The sequence below is a fragment of the Gnatocerus cornutus genome, chromosome 1 (genome assembly GCF_029298725.1).
Source record: "Gnatocerus cornutus isolate USDA-ARS CGAHR chromosome 1, icGnaCorn1.1, whole genome shotgun sequence".
In the NCBI taxonomy this organism is placed as follows: Eukaryota; Metazoa; Arthropoda; class Insecta; order Coleoptera; family Tenebrionidae; genus Gnatocerus; species Gnatocerus cornutus.
The window spans coordinates 17,164,297-17,184,867 of NC_142233.1; the positions used below are offsets into that span (position 1 = coordinate 17,164,297).

Sequence of the window (20,571 nt, forward strand, 5' to 3'; positions counted from 1 at the left end):
GCGAATTCGTGTTTGGATCTAATGATAATAAAACTGCGCATTATACATATACAGGGTGATGTAAACACAGCTCTAAATTTACTGGTGTTATAGATTATAGAAGGAAAATTAAAAATAATTGGTTTGTTCAAAAATAAAAATTTCTAAAATTTGTTTTTTTGGAACTAAAATTCTGACTTTTTACACAGTTACTAAACCAAACAAAATTAATATCTTTGCTAATTTTCATTGTTACAGCTCTAAAATTACTGGAGTTATCGATTTTAGAAAAAAAATTTGAACATTTTAGTTCGTGCTCAAATAAAATTTCTAAAATTTGTATTTTTGGTTTTAAAATTTTGACACTTTACACAGTTAATAAAAAATGCAAAATTAATATTTTTGGCAAATTTCATTGTCAAAGCTCTAAAATTACTTGAGTTATCGATTTTAGAACAAAAAATAAAAAAAATTTGCTTCGTTCTCAAATAAAAATTTCTAAAATTTGTATTTTTGGTTCTAAAATATTGACACTTTATAAGGTTAATCACCAAAACAAAAGTAATACCCTTGCCAAATTTCATTGTCAAAACTCTAAAATTACTGGAGTTCTAGATTATAGAAGAAAAATTAGAAAAATTTTGGTTGTTAGTTAAAAAATATTTCAAATTTTTTTTTTTATTTCTACAATGTTGACATTTTACACAATTTATAAGTCCAACAAATATTATTGCCAAATTCTATCGTTACAGCTCTAAAATTAAGGAGTTCTAGATTATAGAAGAAAAAATAGAAAAATTTTGGTTCGTTCGGAAATAAAATTTTCCAAATTCTATATTTTTGCTTCCAAAATTTTGACTTTTTATAGAGTGAATAAGCAAAATAAAAGTACTATCTTTCCTAAATTTCATTTACACAGCTCTAAACTTACTGGAGTTACCGATTTTAGAAAAAAATTAGAAAATTTTAGTTCGTGCTCAAATAAAATTTCTAAAATTTGTATTTTTGGTTTTAAAATTTTGACACTTTACACAGTTAATAAGAAATGCAAAATTAATATTTTTGGCAAATTTCATTGTCACAGCTCTAAAATTACTTAAGTTATGGATTTTAGAACAAAAAATAAAAAAATCTTGCTTCGTTCTCAAATAAAAATTTCTAAAATTTGTATTTTTGGTTCTAAAATATTGACACTTTATAAAGTTAATAACCAAAACAAAAGTAATACCCTTGTCAAATTTCATTGTTAAAACTCTAAAATTACTGGAGTTCTAGATTATTGAAGAAAAATTAGAAAAATTTTGGTTTGTTAGTAAAAAAATAATTCAAAAATTTGTATTTTTGGTTCTACAATGTTGACACTTTACACAATTTATAAGTCCAACAAATATTATTGCCAAATTCTATCGTTACAGCTCTAAAATTAAGAAGTTCTAGATTATAGAAGAAAAAATAGAAAAATTTTGGTTCGTTCGGAAATAAAATTTTCCAAATTCTATATTTTTGCTTATAAAATTTTGACTTTTTATACAGTGAATAATCTAAATAAAAGTATTACTCTTCCCAAATTTCATTTACACAGCTCTAAACTTACTGGAGTTCAAGACAATAGAAGAAAAACAAAAAAAAATGGTTTGTGCGTAAATAAAAATTTCTAAAATTTGTCTTTTCGGTTCTAAAATGTTGACATTTTAGACAGTAAATAAACAAAACAAAAGGAATACTATTGCCAAATTGCATTGTTACAGCTCTACAATTACTGGAGTACTAGATTATAGAAGAAAAATTAGAAATTTTTAGTTCACTTGTAAATAAAAATTTCAAAAATTTGTCTTTTTAATTTTAAATTTTTGACATTTTTTACAAGTAATAAGCAAAACCAAAGTAATATTTTTACCAAATTTTGTTGTCATAGCTTCAAAATTACTTGTGTTATCAATTTTAGAAAAAAAATTAGAAAATTTTGGTTTGTGCATAAATACAAATTTCTAAAATCTATAGTTTTGATTCTAAAATTTTGAAATTTTACACAGTTTATAAGCAAAACAGAAGTAATATTTTTGCCAAATTTCATTGTCACAGCTCTATAATTACTAGAATTATTAAATTTAGAAAAACAAATAGAAAATTTTGGTTTGATTGTAAAAAAATTCTAAAATCTGTCTTTTTGGTTCTAAAATTCTGAGACTTTACACAGTTAATAAAACAAAAATAGTCTTTTGCCAACTTTTATTGTCACAGCTCTAATATTAATAGAGTAATAGATTATAAAAGAAATATTAGAAAAATTTTAGTTTATTCGAAACAGAATTCTAAAATTTGTTTTTTTGGTTCTAAAATTTTGGCATTTTGGACAGTTAATAAACAAAACAAACGTATTACTTTTGCTAAATTTCGTTGTTACAGGTCTAAAATTACTGGACTTCTAGATAATTGAATAAAAAAAATTTGCTTCTTTCCTAAATAAAAATTTTTAAAATTTGTTTTTTCGTTTCTAAAATTTTGCCACTTTATACAGATAATAGACAAAACAAAAGTAATATTCTTGCCAAACTTGATTGTTACGGCTCTAAAATTACAGGAATTATTGATTTTAGAACAAAAATAGAAAATTTTGGTTTGTTCGTAAATACAAATTTCTAAAAACTGTCTTTTTGGTTCTAAAATTTTGTCGCTTTGCACAGTTAATAACCAAAACAAAAGTAATACACTTGCCAAATGTCAATGTCACAACTTTAAAATTACTTGAGTTATCGATTTTAGAAAAAAAAATAGAAACATTTTGGTTTGTTCGTAAATAAAAATTTCTAAAACCTGTATTTTTGATTTTAAAATTTTGACACTTCACACAGTTAATAAACAAAACAAAAGTATTGCCTTAGTCAAATTTCATTGTCACATGTCTAAAATTACTGGAGTTACCAATTTTAGAAAAAAAATAGAAACTTTTGGTTTGTTCCAAAAGAAAATTTCTAAAATCTGTTTTTTTGATTCTTAAATTTTGACATTTTACGGAGTTAATAAGCAAATTGAAGATAATCTTTCAGCCAAATTTTATTGTCACAGCTTTAATATTACTTGAGTTTTAGATTTAAGAAAAAAAAATAGAAAATTTTGGTTCTTTCGTTAATAACAATTTCTAAAATCTGTTTTTTTGGTTCTAAAATTTTGACACTTCATATAGTTAATAAACAAAACATAAGAAATACCCTTCCCAATTTTCATTGTCACAGCTTTAAAATTCCTGAAGTTATAAATTTTAGAAAAAATAAGAAAAATTTTGGTTTGGTCAACAATAAAAATTTCTGTTAATAAAGAAAAAGTAAGGAGAATTCTTCTTAAATTTCATTGTCACAGGTCTAAAATTATTGGAATTATGGATTTTAGAAAAAAATTTAAATGTTGGTTTTTTCGTATAATTAAAAATTTCAAAATTTACTTTAAATTTTCTAGACAAAAGCAATAATCTGACTCAATTTTGATGTAAATAAATTATAAACTAATTTTGGATTTTTTTTGCCCAAAAAATAAAAAATTTTGAATATTTGTCCAGTATTTTTGAAGTTGTCTAGAGGTAACACCAAGTCTAAAATATTACATTTTCCAAATTTCGCTGCCACAACTGTAAAATTTTCTAAAATTTAGATATCTTATAAATTAAAAAAAAAATCGACTACATAATACTCCTCAAAATATTTTTTTTTATAATTTGTTTCTCCAATGTTTTAGAACTCTAGCTATAGAAAGAACTAGAAAAATGCTAAAACAGTTCGAAGCTCTAAAATTTTTCCAAAATTTCGTAAAAATCGCAACTAAAAACTGTCTTCTCTCTTCTCCCACTTAACTTGAACTCACCACAATCTACAGACTGTTCCAAAACAACACTCCCCACATCGAGACGCACACGTACATTTAGACCTGACTTAGGTCCTGTTGTTACAGTGCGACGGTGGCGTAATTGCGGGAACTGAAGGCGTTTGTCTACCACAATCGAGGGTGAGTTTACCTCTAAAGATTCTTAGAGCCTTCTCGCTTTTCCTTAGACAACCAAAACGCTTTTAGTGTAGTGTCTTCCTGTTCCAGAAACTTCCCCAGAGTTGCCGGAGCAGGAAATCAAAATATACAGCGTGTGCGCCTTAACTCGCGCACGCTGTATATTGGAATGATTGTCGAGTAGAAAGTGGACGCTTTTCACCGCGAGAGATTTTTTTCCGAGCACGTGGCCACGAGCGACACGCCCAGCGCTTTCGTTAGCGTATATTGATCTGTCTACTCTTCCATCTTCTCAGGCCGCACATCCTCTTCTTTCGCACCGGCTTTGCCAGTTATCGCTTCTGTTTGTCTTTATCATCTGCGACTTGAAGAAAGAGGGATCATGTTGGCGGATTAAGTGATTTTTACGCACTCAATTCTACACGAATACAGGCTGGTCCGATTAAAACGCGCATTTTTAACTCGGCTGATTTTCTAGGATTATTAAAAGAGAAAACAAACAGTGGATGGCAAAGAAAACTACAGATTTTGTATAAAGACAATCGTTAAAATTGAGTTTTTTAAGATCATGGGGCGAGCGGCAGCGAGCCGAGCAGTTTTTTTTTGTGGGGAATAAAATCTATGTTTTTTGTTCTAAAAATCTGAGACTTTGCACAGTTAATAAGCAAAACAAAAGCATTCGTTTTGTCAAGTTTTATTCTCAAATCTCTAAAATTACTTGAGTTATCAATTTTAAAAAAAATGAAAATTTTGGTTAGTTCGCAAAAGAAAATTTTTCAAATCTGTCTTTTTGGTTATAACATTTTGACATTTTGCACAATTAATAAGCAAAACCAAACAAATATCTTTGCCAAATTTCATTGTCACAACTCTAAAATTACTTGAGTTATAGATTTTAGTAGAAAAAAATTAGAAAATTTCAAAAATCTGTCTTTTTGGTTCTAAAATTTTTTCATTTTACACAATTAATAAGCAAAACCAAACAAATATCTTTGCCAAATTTCATTGTCACAGCTCTAAAATTACTGGAGCTCTAGATTATAGAAGAACAATTAGAAAAATGTTGGTTTGTTCGTAAACAAAAATTTCTAAAATCTGTCTTTTCTGTTTTAAAATTTTGAGACTTTGCACAATTAATAAGCAAAACAAAGGTATTACCCTTGTCAAACTTCGTTATTTCAGCTCTAAAATTACTCGAGTTATAGACTTTAGAAAAAAAAATAGAAAATTTTAGTTTGTTCATAAAAGAAAATTTCAAAAATCTGTCTTTTTGGTTCTAAAATTTTGACTTTTTACACAATTAATAAGTAAAACAAAACAAATATATTTGCCAAATTTCATTGTCACAGCTCTAAAATTACTGTAGTTCTAGATTATAGAAGAACAATTAGAAAATTTCGGTTCGTCCGTAAAAGAAAATTTCAAAAATCTGTCTTTTTGGTTATAAAATTTTGACATTTGACACAATTAATAAGCAACACCAAACAAATATCTTTGCCAAATTTCATTGTCACAACTCTAAAATTACTTGAGTTATAGATTTTAGTAGAAAAAAATTAGAAAATTTCAAAAATCTGTCTTTTTGGTTCTAAGATTCTAAAACTTTGCACAGTGAATAAACAAAACAAAAGCATTTCTTTTGTCAAGTTTTACTGTCAAATCTCTAAAATTACTTGAGTTATTGATTTTAGAAAAAAAATTGAAAATTTAAAAAGAAAATTTCTAAAATCTGTCTTTTTGGTTCTAAAATTTTGACTTTTTACACAATTAATAAGTAAAACAAAACAAATATATTTGCCAAATTTCATTGTCACAGCTCTAAAATTACTGTAGTTCTAGATTATAGAAGAACAATTAGAAAATTTCGGTTCGTCCGTAAAAGAAAATTTCAAAAATCTGTCTTTTTGGTTATAAAATTTTGACATTTGACACAATTAATAAGCAACACCAAACAAATATCTTTGCCAAATTTCATTGTCACAACTCTAAAATTACTTGAGTTATAGATTTTAGTAGAAAAAAATTAGAAAATTTCAAAAATCTGTCTTTTTGGTTCTAAGATTCTAAAACTTTGCACAGTGAATAAACAAAACAAAAGCATTTCTTTTGTCAAGTTTTACTGTCAAATCTCTAAAATTACTTGAGTTATTGATTTTAGAAAAAAAATTGAAAATTTAAAAAGAAAATTTCTAAAATCTGTCTTTTTGGTTCTAAAATTTTGACTTTTTACACAATTAATAAGTAAAACAAAACAAATATATTTGCCAAATTTCATTGTCACAGCTCTAAAATTACTGTAGTTCTAGATTATAGAAGAACAATTAGAAAATTTCGGTTCGTCCGTAAAAGAAAATTTCAAAAATCTGTCTTTTTGGTTATAAAATTTTGACATTTGACACAATTAATAAGCAACACCAAACAAATATCTTTGCCAAATTTCATTGTCACAACTCTAAAATTACTTGAGTTATAGATTTTAGTAGAAAAAAATTAGAAAATTTCAAAAATCTGTCTTTTTGGTTCTAAGATTCTAAAACTTTGCACAGTGAATAAACAAAACAAAAGCATTTCTTTTGTCAAGTTTTACTGTCAAATCTCTAAAATTACTTGAGTTATTGATTTTAGAAAAAAAATTGAAAATTTAAAAAGAAAATTTCTAAAATCTGTCTTTTTGGTTCTAAAATTTTGACTTTTTACACAATTAATAAGTAAAACAAAACAAATATATTTGCCAAATTTCATTGTCACAGCTCTAAAATTACTGTAGTTCTAGATTATAGAAGAACAATTAGAAAATTTCGGTTCGTCCGTAAAAGAAAATTTCAAAAATCTGTCTTTTTGGTTATAAAATTTTGACATTTGACACAATTAATAAGCAACACCAAACAAATATCTTTGCCAAATTTCATTGTCACAACTCTAAAATTACTTGAGTTATAGATTTTAGTAGAAAAAAATTAGAAAATTTCAAAAATCTGTCTTTTTGGTTCTAAGATTCTAAAACTTTGCACAGTGAATAAACAAAACAAAAGCATTTCTTTTGTCAAGTTTTATTGTCAAATCTCTAAAATTACTTGAGTTATTGATTTTAGAAAAAAAATTGAAAATTTAAAAAGAAAATTTCTAAAATCTGTCTTTTTGGTTCTAAAATTTTGACATTTTACACAATTAATAAGCAAAACCAAACAAATATCTTTGCCAAATTTCATTGTCACAGCTCTAAAATTACTGGAGCTCTAGATTATAGAAGAACAATTAGAAAAATGTTGGTTTGTTCGTAAACAAAAATTTTTAAAATCTGTCTTTTCTGTTTTAAAATTTTGAGACTTTGCACAATTAATAAGCAAAAGAAAAGTATTATCCTTGTCTAACTTCGTTATTTCAGCTCTAATATTACTCGAGTTATAGATTTTAGAAAATAAAATAGAAAATTTTAGTTTGTTCATAAAAGAAAATTTCAAAAATCTGTCTTTATGGTTCTAAAATTTTGACCTTTTACACAATTAATAAGTAAAACAAAACAAATATATTTGCCAAATTTCATTGTCACAGCTCTAAAATTACTGTAGTTCTGGATTATAGAAGAACAATTAGAAAATTTCGGTTCGTCCGTAAAAGAAAATTTCAAAAATCTCTTTTTGGTTCTAAAATTTTGACATTTTACACAATTAATAAGCAAAATAAAACAAATATCTTTTTCAAATTTTATTGTCACAGCTCTAAAATTACTGGAGTTCTAGATTATAGAAGAACAACTAGAAAAATGTCGATTTGTTCGTAAACGAAAATTTCTAAAATCTGTCTTTTTGGTTCCAAAATTTTGAGACTTTGCACAATTAATAAGCAAAACAAAAGTATTATCCTTGTCTAACTTTGTTATTACAGCTCTTAAATTACTTGAGTTATTGATTTAAAAAAAAAATAGAAAATTTTAGTTTGTTCATAAAAGAAAATTTCAAAAATCTGTCTTTTTGGTTCTAAAATTTTGACATTTTACACAATTAATAAGTAAAACCAAACAAATATCTTTGCCAAATTTCATTGTCACAGCTCTAAAATTACTGGAGTTATCGATTTTAGAAAAAAAAATAGAAAATTTTGTTTAGTTCGTAAAAGAAAATTTTTAAAATCTGTCTTTTTGGTTCTAAAAGTTTTACATTTTACACAATTTATAAGCTAAACAAAACAAATATCTTTGCCAAATTTCCTAGTCACATCTCAAAAATTATTTTAGTTATAGATTTTAGAAAAAAAAAAATTAGAAAATGTTAGTTAGTTCATAAAAGAAAATTTCTAAAATCTGTCTTTTTGGTTTTAAGATTCTGAGACTTTGCACACTTAATAATCAAAAGAGAAGCATTGCTTTTGTCAAGTTTTATTGTCAAATCTCTAAAATTACTTGAGTTATTGATTTAAAAAAAAAATTAGAAAATTTTGGTTAGCTCGTAAAAGAAAATTTTTAAAATTTGTTTTTTTGGTTCTAAAATTTTGCTATTTTTTACAAATAATAAGCAAAACAAACGAAATATCGTTGCCAAAATTCATTGTCACAGCTGTAAAATTACTGGAGTTCTAGATTATAGAGAACAATTAGAAAAATGTTGATATGTTCGTAAACGAAAATTTCTAAAATCTGTCTCTTCGGTTTTAAAATTTTGAGACTTTTCACAATTATTAAGCAAAACAAAAGTATTTCCTTTGTCAAACTTTCAAACAGCTCTAAAATTACTTGAGTTATCGAATCTAATGTGTCAAAATTCAATTGTTTCTTACCGTTTTTAAACAGCAGTCGCATCTGAGGGGAATTTTACTTCATTTGGAACACTAATTAATTACGTAACACTGATGCACATCAAATGTCATGTCAAAATTGACAACTGTCAAATTCTGGGGGACAGTAATGCCAACCTTGCCATCTTAAAATTTCCAAAGCTAAATCATCCGGAATACAATTTTAAATACAAAAATTACTGTCACAGTGGACATTTGCAACCTAAACCGACAGATTTTCTGTAGGAGATTTACCGATTTACAAAGGGGCATTTTTACAAATTTGCAGGAATTGACAGGATTAAGTTAGATACCTGTAATGGATAGATGTCAATTTTGATTAATAGATGGCGCCACACGCAAAAATAAAATAATAATGAAATACTTTCAAATCTGCACTGAAAATACCAAAAACAAGTTTATTCCTAATTGCAAACGTGTCAGTTCTTCTTTGTTCTTTCTTGTTCTTTGTTTGTCTTTTTCTTCTTTCTCTTCAGGAAAAATATCCTTCAGAACTGTCACTGAGTGAGTCTTTTGACAACTGTGATACTGAAACTGTCAAAATTAGGTATAATCAAACAGCGAAATGTCATTCAAGGTATCTTTTTTAAGGAATTTTAAGGAAATGATATCCTGTTGAGCCGCATTTCCCAGCACAACGTATTGATCAATCCAATCACATCCTAAAAGTGTCTTCTAAACCGAATTTCACCTCGCTATGACACACGATCCTTCCGAAACAGAAGGATCTTCTCATTCCACCCGTCGGCCGCAAGAGATTCCGCGCTCCGCCATCAAGCCCAAGCCAAATTTCACCGACGTGTCAACATAAAGACCATTTAACTCCCAGAGAATTTTGATTTCACTCCAACAAACAACGAAATAAACGCCTCGTTAATTAACCCACAATGCACCCAGCAAATTGGCAATTAATTTTTCCACCGCCGTGTCTCCTTTGCAACTCGAGGAACGTGTGAATCAATACGACACAGTGCGACCTTGAAAATCGATTTCGTGACACAGTTAATGTTTGTTGCAGATCCTCAGAGGCAACAGCAGCGATGCCTGCGAGATTCGGGATCCGTGCCAACATGGGGGCATCTGCATCTCCACTGATAGCGGGCCCATCTGCGAGTGCCGCAATCCGGACTACGAGGGGGAGCACTGCGAAAAAGGTAAATGATATGGGGTTGGTTGGGGGAGGAAATTCGTGCTGCTTTATTAGGCTTTTAGGAGGTTTTATGGTGGTGGCGGCGATTATGAAATTATCCACGGATTATGGGGAGTGTGTTGGCCGGCGCCTCCGCCATTTTGGGGGCGAATCGATTATTTTCGTTGTGTGTTTTGTGGGGGCAAAATTTTAAATACGGCTCTGTGGTGCTCCAGGATAGTTAGTTGGCAGAAATCCTTCAAAGGTTCCTGAAGGATTTATTACCCAGAAATGCGGCTAGAATTCCTTCGGGATTCTTTAACAATTCTTTGAAGATTGCCAAGAAATTTATTTAGATTTTTTAGAGGCTTTAAACCGTCCTTAAAAGTACTTTTTAGAATTTAAAAATTTCCTCGGTTTTCCCGAAAATATTCAAAGATTTCTCTGGCATTCTGATTTTAAAATTTTGCACAGTAAATAAGTAGAACAAAAGCATTACTACCCTTGCTAAATTTTATTGAGAAAATTATTTCAATTATCGATTTAAAAAAAAATAGAAAAATTTTGATTCGTTCGTAAATAAAAATTTCTAAAATCTGCCCTTTTAGTTCTAGAATTCTGAGATTTTGCACAGTTAATAAGTAGAATAAGTAGAATAAGTAGAATAAGTAGAGTATTACCTATGCCAAATTTTTGTCACAGCTCTAAAATTTCTGGAATTTTAAATTTTAGAAATAAAATTATAAAATCTTGGTTTGTTGGTAAAAAATTTCTAAAATGTGTCTTTTTGGTTTTCAATTTGTAGTTTTTGCACAGTTTATAACCAAAAGAAAAATGTGATTCTTGCTTAATTTCATGTCACAGCTCTAAAATTACTTAAGTTATTAATTTTATAAAAAAATTAAAAAATTTTGATTCATTCGTAAAAGAAAATTTTTAAAATCTGTCATTTTGGTTCTAAAATTGTGACACTTTGCACGGTTAATAAACAAAACAAAAATATTACCTTTGCCAAACTTCATTATCACAGCTCTAAAATTACTTGAGTTATCGACTTTAGAAAAAAAAATCGAAAACTTTAGTGTGTTCATAATTTTTTTTTAAATCTATCTTTTTGGTTCTAAAACTTAGAGACTTTGCACAGTTAATAAGCAAAGAAAAAAGATTTAGCCTTGTCACATTTTATTGTCAAGTAATTTTAGAAAAAAAAATTAGAAAAATTTGTTTGTTCATAAAAAAAAATTCTAAAATCCGTTTTTTTGGTTCTAAACTTTTGACACTTTGCACGGTTAATAAACAAAACAAAAGTACTACTTTTGCTAAATTTCGTTATTACAACTCTAAAATTACTTGAATTATTGATTTTAGAAAAACAAATAGCAAATTTTGGTTCGTTCGTATTTTTTTTTTTAAATCAGTCTTTTTAGTTCTAAAATTCTGAGCCTTTGTACAGTAATATGCAAAACAACAGGATTATTCTTGCCGAATTTAATTATCACGCCTCTTAAATTAATCGATTATTTTCGTTGCTTTGTTTTTGGGGGTAATTAGTGTGTTTTGTGGGGGCAAAATTTTAAATACGGCTCTGTGGTGCTCCGGTCTAAGGATAGTTAGTCGTCAGAAATCCTTCAAAGGTTCCTGAAGGATTCATTACCCAGAAATGCGGCTAGAATTCCTTCGGGATTCTTGAAGAATTTTTTGAAGATTGCCAAAAAATTTATTTAGATTTTTAGAGGCTTTGAACTTGAACAGTCCTTAAAAGTACTTTTAAGAATTTAAAAATTTCTTCGGTTTTCCCAAGGGATTCGTCAGGGAATATTCAAAGATTTCTCTGGCATTCCTCAAGGATTTATTCTTCTATGATTAAGCAGGAATCCTAGATTACCCAATTAATCCTAAAAAGTTTCCACAAATTTGTCGATTCCTCAGGGATTTTTCTAGAATACCTGATATTTTATTAGGAATTAAAGCAGATTTCTTTGGGGATTACTGACAGATTCTTCAAGGATTTTTTGGGACTCTGAAGAAATTCTTGAAGACCATTGTAGCCTTTTCTATTGCGGATAGATTTATCAATGAATAATTATTGGGAATAATGAGGAATAATTTAAAAATTTCCCCAGGATTAGGAGTTTTTCAAAGTTTCTTCAAAACGTATTAAAGATTTCTCTAGGAATCTTCAAGGATTACTTAAGGATTTGTCGAGGATGCCTTTAGGACTCTTTAAAGATTATCTAGAAATTTATCGCAGGGAATAAATTTCGAAAATGGCTCCACAATTTATCAGAAAATTCGAAATTGCTCAGAAATTTCTCAAATTTCTCAGTGATTCTACAAACTTTTTCACAGACTAAAAATTTCTTAAAAAAATTCTAAAATTTGTAATTTCTGTTCTAAAATTCTATAAGTTGTCACACTCAATTAGCGGCTTTTAGGCAATAAGTGCACAAATTTTCATTGTTTTAGCGGCAAAATTGTCAAAGTTGTAAGTTTAAAAAAAAAACATTAAATTTTGAGATGACTAGAAAAACAACAAATTCTAAAATTTGTAATTTTTGTTCTAAAATTCTACACTAGGCCCACTTAATTAACACTTTCAAAGCAATAAGTGCACCAAATTTCACTGCTTTAGAGGCACTATTGTCAAAGTTGCGGAATTTAAAAGGAAAATAGAAATTTTGACATGACAACAAAAACAAAAAATACTAAAATTTGTAATTAATGTTCTAAACTTCTACAATTGAACACACTTAATTAGCGCCGTTAAGGCAATAAGTTCACTAAATTTCACTGCATTAACGGCAAAATTGCCGAAGTTACAAAAATTAAAAGAAAAACTGAAATTTGAGATGACTAGAAAAACGAAAAATTCTAAAGTTTGTTATTTTTGTTCTAAAATTGTATAACTAGGCCCAGTTAATTAACGCTTTTGAAGCAATGAGTGCACTAAATTTCGATGCTTTAGCGGCACTATTGTCAAAATTGTAGAATTTAAAAGAAAAACTGAAATTTTGAGATTACCCGAAAATCGAAAAATTCTAAAATTCGTAATTCTTGTTCTAAAATTTTACAATTTGGCACACTTAGTTAGCGCCTTTTAGGTAATAAGTGCAAAAAATTTCATTGCTTTAAGAGCAACATTGTCAATGTTGTGGAGTTTAAAAAAAAACTGAAATTTTGAGATGACTAAAAAATTGAAAAATTCTGAAATTTGCAATTTATGTTTTAAAATTCTACAAATTAGCACACTTAATAAGTGCCTTTAAACCAATAAGTACACCAAATGGCATTGCTTTAGCAGTAAAATTGTTAAAGTTGTGGAATTTCAAAAAAAAAATAAAAAATTTTGAGATGATTACAAAATAAAAAAATTCTAAAATTTGTAATTCTTGTTCTAAAATTCTATAATTTGGCACACTTAATGAACGGCTTAAAGGCAATAAGTTCATTGCTTTAACGGTCCAGTTGTCAAAGTTGTGAAATTTAAAAAAAAAACTGAAATTTTAAGACGACTAGAAAATCGAAACATTCTAAAATTTGTTATTTTTGTTCGAAAATTCTACAATTTGGCACCCATAATAAGCGCTTTTAAGGAAATAAATGCACAAATTTTCGTTGCTTTAGCGGTAAAATTGTCAAAGTTGTGGAATTTAAAATAAAAACTGAAATTTTGAGGTAACTAGAAAATCGAAAAATTCTATAATTCGCAACAACAAGAATTAGTTCTAAAATTAAATAATTTGGCACACTTAATTATCGCTTTTGAGGCAATAAGTACACCAAATTTCACTGCTTTTGCGGCACTATTGTCAAAGTTGTGAAATTTATCAGAAAAACAAAAATTTTCAAATGATTAGACAAACTAAAAATTGTAAAATTCGTAATTCTTATTATAAAATTCTACAGATTGGCCCACTTAATTAACGTCCCAAAGATTTTTCAGGATTCTTTAAAAATGCTCCAAAAATGATGAATTACCTCGATAATTTGAATCTTAAAATTTGATCACATTTTAATTTGGACTTAAGACGCTGATTCCTCTAGGATTCCTAAATTTCTCGAAGACTCTCCAGAGAGTCAGTTTCAAATTCCCTCCGAATTTCCAGGTCTAAATTTCTCCAGTTTAATCAATTTTTAGATTAGATTCTGTAAATTTGATGTGATGCATTCTGTGCTTTTATTTACGTGTTTTTCCATTCACAATTTAATTACAAATTCACCAAATTATTTCAAAATTCTTTGAATGTCAGAGTTTAAAATTCGCCGGATTGTATGATTTGCGTCATCGATATTTTTTATAATTAATTTGCTTGCAGTAAAAAAGAATGAAATTAGATTTCGACCCACTTATCTTTTTTGCTTCTTTGCTTTTTCTACGTTTGGTAATCTTTAAATATTCCGACACTAAAATGTTTAAAAAATCCAACAAAAAAGAGATTTAAGTTAAACTCCCCTCTGTTGCATAATGTAGTTTTGCACATTTTCCCCTCTTTGAAGCAGCAGAACACGAAGAAATTTCCTCGGCCAGTAGACTACATTAAAATTGAAGAAAATGAAAAGTCGATCGCCCAAATCACCCACGTGTTTTCCGCGATCGATTCCCTTTAAAAATTCCAGCCTAAACGCAAAACCCACAATTTCATTGTCATTGAAATGAGTTTCCATAGTTTCTCGAATGCATTTGGAGCTCCCGTAACCCAAATCGATCGCCGCCACAATTCAGTTACACTTCCGGCTGATACAAATATCCAACTATGCGCGTTTTATTAAAAAAGTATTCATTATAACCTTACAATACGCTCGAGCTAATCTAAATTGAAGAGTAGTGTGAGGAATCAATATTGAACTAAAGCTACATCAATGAACTTTTCATAGGTCAAATCGGTTTTGTTGAATTTATAGGTCAATGCTTTTTGGTGGAACTAACATTGTTACCTCAACTCGTACAATTAAAATTCAACTTTACAAGAAAAATATGTTATGGAAATGTCGTGTTGTTTTAATCTCTGCACGAATAACTATCGATTAGCCGGTTAAATCAGCAATTGTGGGATGTTGAATCAGACGTCAGAGGTCTCGAGAAAAATGCATTCGCGTAGGTATGAACGGTTCCCACGCCTCATCGGACCTCTGACATTTTGAGGCGCCCACGCAACATTTCGACTACAAAACGGAGTTTCATCTTCTTGTTGTTTTTGACTCACCTCATTCTATATTAAAAGCGCATTAGAGCTGAAATTTATATGGGAAAATGGAAAATATTGATCTTTCGAAAAATGGTGGAGGCGCCGGGGCAAAAATTTATAAAAACCAGACGATAAATCTGGCTGTGTTACGAAAAATTACAACAAAAAATTATAATTGGGTAAAAACAGCGCGCCAAAAGTATTCCCTACTGATTACTTAGAAATCTTTAGAAAATTTCATAAAAAATTCTCAAAAGCAAATCTTTAAATAAAACACTCAAAATCTTTAAAGAGCCTCTCGACAACCAGTGAAAAATTTATAAAAATTCGTACGAAATCATCAAACAATTCTACCAGAACCTAATCTTTAAAAATTACCAAGGAATTTCTATTCTCTCCAAAAACTAGGAAGAATTTATCCAGAATCTCCGACGAATCTTTGGAGTTTAACAAATCCAGGAAAATCCTAAAAGAATTAATTCTCAACGAATTCGTAGACAAATATCAAAGAAATTCTTGATTTTTCTTTATCTAGATTTTTAATTTTTTTAGGAAATTCGTTTTTTTTTTTGCAGGATTTCCATGTTTATCGTACGGAATTACCGCGATTTTCCTGGGAAAACGTGAAATTTTATTTATCCTGAAGATAAAGGGGCTCTTTATTAAACCGCAAATAAGTAGGAGGAATTGTTTTTTTACCACTGATTTTGGAATAACAAGTTTTAGAATTTTTCGTTTCTTTAGTAATCTCAAAATTTCTGTTTTTCTTTTTAATTTCACAACTTTGACAATTGTACCACTAAAACAGTGAAATTTCGTCCACTTATTGCCTTCAAGCCGTTCATTAAGTGTGCTAAATTATAGAATTTTAGAACGAGAATTACAAATTTTAGAATTTTTTGTTTTTCTAGTCATCTCAAAATTTCGGTTTTCCTTTTAAATTCCGCCACTTTGACAATAGTGCCTTCAAAGCATTGAAATTTGGTTCACCTATTGCTTTGAAAGTGTTAATTAAGTGGGCCTAGTTGTAGAATTTTAGAACAAAAATTACAGATTTTAGAATTTTTCGTTTTTTCGTCATCTCGAAATTTCAGTTTTTTTTTTGAAATTTCATAACTTTGACAATTTTGCCACTAAAACAACGAAATTTGGTGCACCTATTTTCTTAAAGACGTTATTTAAGTGTGCCAACTTGTGGAATTTTAGAACAAGAATTACAAATTTTAGAATTTTTTGTTTTTCTAGTCATCTCAAAATTTCGGTTTTCCTTTTAAATTCCGCCACTTTGACAATAGTGCCTTCAAAGCATTGAAATTTGGTTCACCTATTGCTTTGAAAGTGTTAATTAAGTGGGCCTAGTTGTAGAATTTTAGAACAAAAATTACAGATTTTAGAATTTTTCGTTTTTTCGTCATCTCGAAATTTCAGTTTTTTTTTTGAAATTTCATAACTTTGACAATTTTGCCACTAAAACAACGAAATTTGGTGCACCTATTTTCTTAAAGACGTTATTTAAGTGTGCCAACTTGTGGAATTTTACAACAAGAATTACAAATTTTAGAATTTTTTGTTTTTCTAGTCATCTCAAAATTTCGGTTTTCTTTTTAAATTCCGCCACTTTGACAATAGTGCTTCTATAGCAGTAAAATTTGGTGTACTTATTCCTCTAAAAACGTTAATTTAGTGGGCCTAGTTGTAGAAATTTTGAACAAAAATTACAAATTTTAGAATTTTTTTAAAAAATTTCTGAGCAATTTCAATTAATTTTCTGATAAATTGTGGAGCCATTTTCTAAATTTATTCCCTGCAATAAATTTCTAGATAATCTTTAAAGAGTCCTAAAGCAATCCTCGACAAATCTCTAAGTAATCCGCAATGATTCCTTGAGGAATTGCTGAGGTATCTTTAATTCGTTCTGAAGAAACTTTGATAAACTCCTAATCCTGGGGGAATGTTCAGAGTATTCCCCATTATTCCCAATAATTATCTACTGATAAATCCATCAGCACCAGCAACTACCATGGTTTCCATTTTAAGGCGCTCATGCGAAATTTTGACTTACCTCATTCGTTATTAAAAGCGCATTAGAGCTGAAATTTATATGAGAAAATGGAAAATATTGAACTTTTGAGAAATGGTGGAGGCGCCGGGGCAAAAATTTATAAAAACCAGACGATATTTCTGGCTGTGTTACGAAAAATTACAACAAAAAATTATAATTGGGTGAAAACAGCGCGCCGAAATTTAATTTCGGGTTTTTTACTGAAAGCGAATTAATTGGAAAAAATTATCGATGACGCAAATACCTAATACAATCCGACGAATTCAAAGAATTTCGAAATAATTCGGTAAATTTATAATTAAATTGTGAATGGAATAACACGTAAATAACAGCAATCAAATTCAAGAAATCTAATCTAAAAATTGATTAAACTGGAGAAATTGGGAACCTGGAAGTTTGGTGGGAATTTGAAACTCACTCTCTGGAGAGTTTCCAAGAAATTTAAGAATCCCGGAGGAATCAGCGCTGAATTTCCGGGAATTTTTTATGGTTCCGTGCTTGAAAAATATCTGAGAGATTTACAAAAACTAAAGAATCCCAGAAAAATCTCTAAAGAGTGAAGATCCAAATTAAAATGTGATCAAATTCTAAGATTCAAAATATCGAGGCAATTCTAAGAATCATTTTTCTCGCATTTTTTAAGAATCCTAAAAATTCAAATGTATGGTTTGTCTCTACAGAATCAATAATGTATTGAAAACTAATTGAAATTAAATCAAATGTCAAATGTCAAACTACTGTCAAATTTTGTCTCGACTTACGTAAATTTTGTCAAAGCCTACCCTAAATAAAAATATGTCAAAAAACCCTTAAAGGATAAATCAAAGCCTTTGAAAAATCTAAATACATTTTTTGATAATCTTTAAAGAATCCTTCAAGAATCCCTAAGGGAATCCAGGCACATTTATGAAAAATTAATCCTTGAGGAATCTTCGGGGGATTTCTAACAAATATCCAGCGAACCATTCGTTGGAAATCCTCGAAGAAGGAATTTCTGGAAGTTCTTAAGTGGACCACCCTATATACAGTTCTAAACAGCTAATTAAAAAACTTTCGAGACTGGAAAATTCAAATAAATTTATTATTCATCGGAAAAATCAACCGTGACGTCAGCACTTTCCGAATCGACATTATTATTATAAATATTAAAAATGAGAGCCAATTGAACGTTTAATTTTTTATTATTCCACTTAATTAACTCCACAATTTTTGTTTTAATTAAAAACTCTCCGAATTTACGATGTTATTAAATTATGCTTTTAAAAACTTTTCCAAATGCGTCATAACCTTTTTTAGTGGCGAGCCATAAACACATTTTTAGAGTTATATTTTAATTTATTCCACCTAAACTTACACTTGACAAAAATTTGTCAATTGCCGGTGGCGCCATCTTTGAATCAAAATCGGCATCCATCTATTACAGATATCTAACTTATCTCTATCGCAAGTTTGACAGTTATGACGGAATTTAGCAGAAGTCTAACTTATCTCTGTCGCAAATTTGACAGTTCTAACGTCATTTGACAGAAGTTTAACTCTGATCTATGTGGCAAGTTTGACAATTATGACGTAATTTGACAGAAGCTGCCATCTATGAATCAAAATCGGCATCTATCCACTATAGATATCTAACTCATCTCTGTCGCAAGTTTGACAGTTATGACGTAATTTGACAAAAGTTTAACTTATCTCTGTCGCAAGTTTGACCGTTTTCACGTAATTTGACAGAGTTCTAGCTTATCTTTGTCGCAAGTTTGACAGTTATTAGGTAGTTTGACAGAAGTCTAACTTATCTCTATCGCAAATTTGACACTTATAACGTAATTTCAGAGAAGTCTAACTAATCTCTGTCGCAAATTTGACAGTTAAGACTTAATTTGACAGAAGTTTAACTTATCTCTATCGCAAGTATGACAGTTATGACGTAATTTGACAGAATTCTAACTTATTTCTGTCGCAAATTTGACAGTTATCACGTAATTTGACAGAAGTTTAACTTATCTCTATCGCTAGTAACTTATCTCTGTCTAAAGTTTGACAGTTGCGACGTAATTTGACAAAAATCTAACTTTTCTTTGTTGCAAGTTTGACAGTTATCACGTAATTTGACAAAACTTTCTAACTTATCTTTGTCGCTAGTTTGACAGTTTTGACGTAATTTGATAGAAGTTTAACTTATCTTTGTCGCAAGTTTGACAGTTATGACGTAAATTGACAGAAGTCTAACTTATCTCTATCGCAAGTTTGACACTTATAACGTAATTTCACAAAAGTCTAACTAATCTCTGTCGCAAATTTGACAGAAAAGACTTAATTTGACAGAAGTCTAACTTATCTCTGTCGCAAGTATGACAGTTATGACGTAATTTGACAGAATTCCAACTTATTTCTATCGCAAATTTGACAGTTATGACGTAATTTGACAGAATTCTAACTTATCTCTATCGCAAGTTTGACAGTTATGACGTAATTTAACAAAATTCCAACTTATCTTTGTCGCAAGTTTGACAGTTATTACGTAGTTTGACAGAAGTCTAACTTATCTCTATCGCAAGTTTGACACTTATCACGTAATTTGACGGAATTCTAACTTATCTCTGTGGCAAGTTTGACAGTTTTCACGTAATTTGACAGAATTCTAACTTATCTTTGTCGCAAGTTTGACAGTTATTACGTAGTTTGACAGAAGACTCTAACTTATCTCTATCGCAAGTTCGACACTTATAACATAACATAATTTCACAGAAGTCTAACTAATCTCTGTCGCAAATTTGACAGTTAAGACTTAATTTGACAGAATTCTAACTTATTTCTGTCGCAAGTTTGACAGTTATCACGTAATTTGACAGAAGTTTAACTTATCTCTATCGCTAGTAACTTATCTCTGTCTAAAGTTTGACAGTTGCGACGTAATTTGACAAAAGTCTAACTTTTCTTTGTTGCAAGTTTGACAGTTATCACGTAATTTCACAAAATTCTAATTTATCTTTGTCGCTAGTTTGACAGTTTTGACGTAATTTGACAGAAGTTTAACTTATCTTTGCCGCAAGTTTGACACTTATAACGTAATTTCACAGAAGTCTAACTAATCTCTGCCGCAAATTTGACAGAAAAGACTTAATTTGACAGAAGTCTAACTAATCTCTGTCGCAAATTTGACAGTTAAGACTTAATTTGACAGAATTCTAACTTATTTCTGTCGCAAGTTTGACAGTTATCACGTAATTTGACAGAAGTTCAACTTATCTCTATCGCTAGTAACTTATCTCTGTCTAAAGTTTGACAGTTGCGACGTAATTTGACAAAAGTCTAACTTATCTCTGTCGCAAGTTTGACAGTTTTCACGTAATTTGACAGAATTCTAACTTATCTTTGTCGCAAGTTTGACAGTTATTACGTAGTTTGACAGAAGAGTCTAACTTATCTCTATC

At 29.2% G+C, this 20,571-nt stretch overlaps 1 protein-coding gene across 2 annotated transcripts in view; it reads left to right on the forward strand.

Annotated features, from left to right (window-relative positions):
• The window catches only part of Nrx-1 (Neurexin 1), a 45,153-nt gene that overhangs the window by 10,084 nt on the left and 14,498 nt on the right, over positions 1-20,571 (forward strand). The window contains exons 3-4 of one of the 2 annotated variants that reach the window (XM_088035636.1): positions 3,922-3,975; positions 9,782-9,917. In XM_088035636.1, the coding sequence (XP_087891762.1) occupies positions 3,922-3,975; positions 9,782-9,917 (190 nt within the window). The remainder of the gene's footprint in view (positions 1-3,921; positions 3,976-9,781; positions 9,918-20,571) is intronic. The other variant, XM_088035646.1, reaches the window with a different exon arrangement.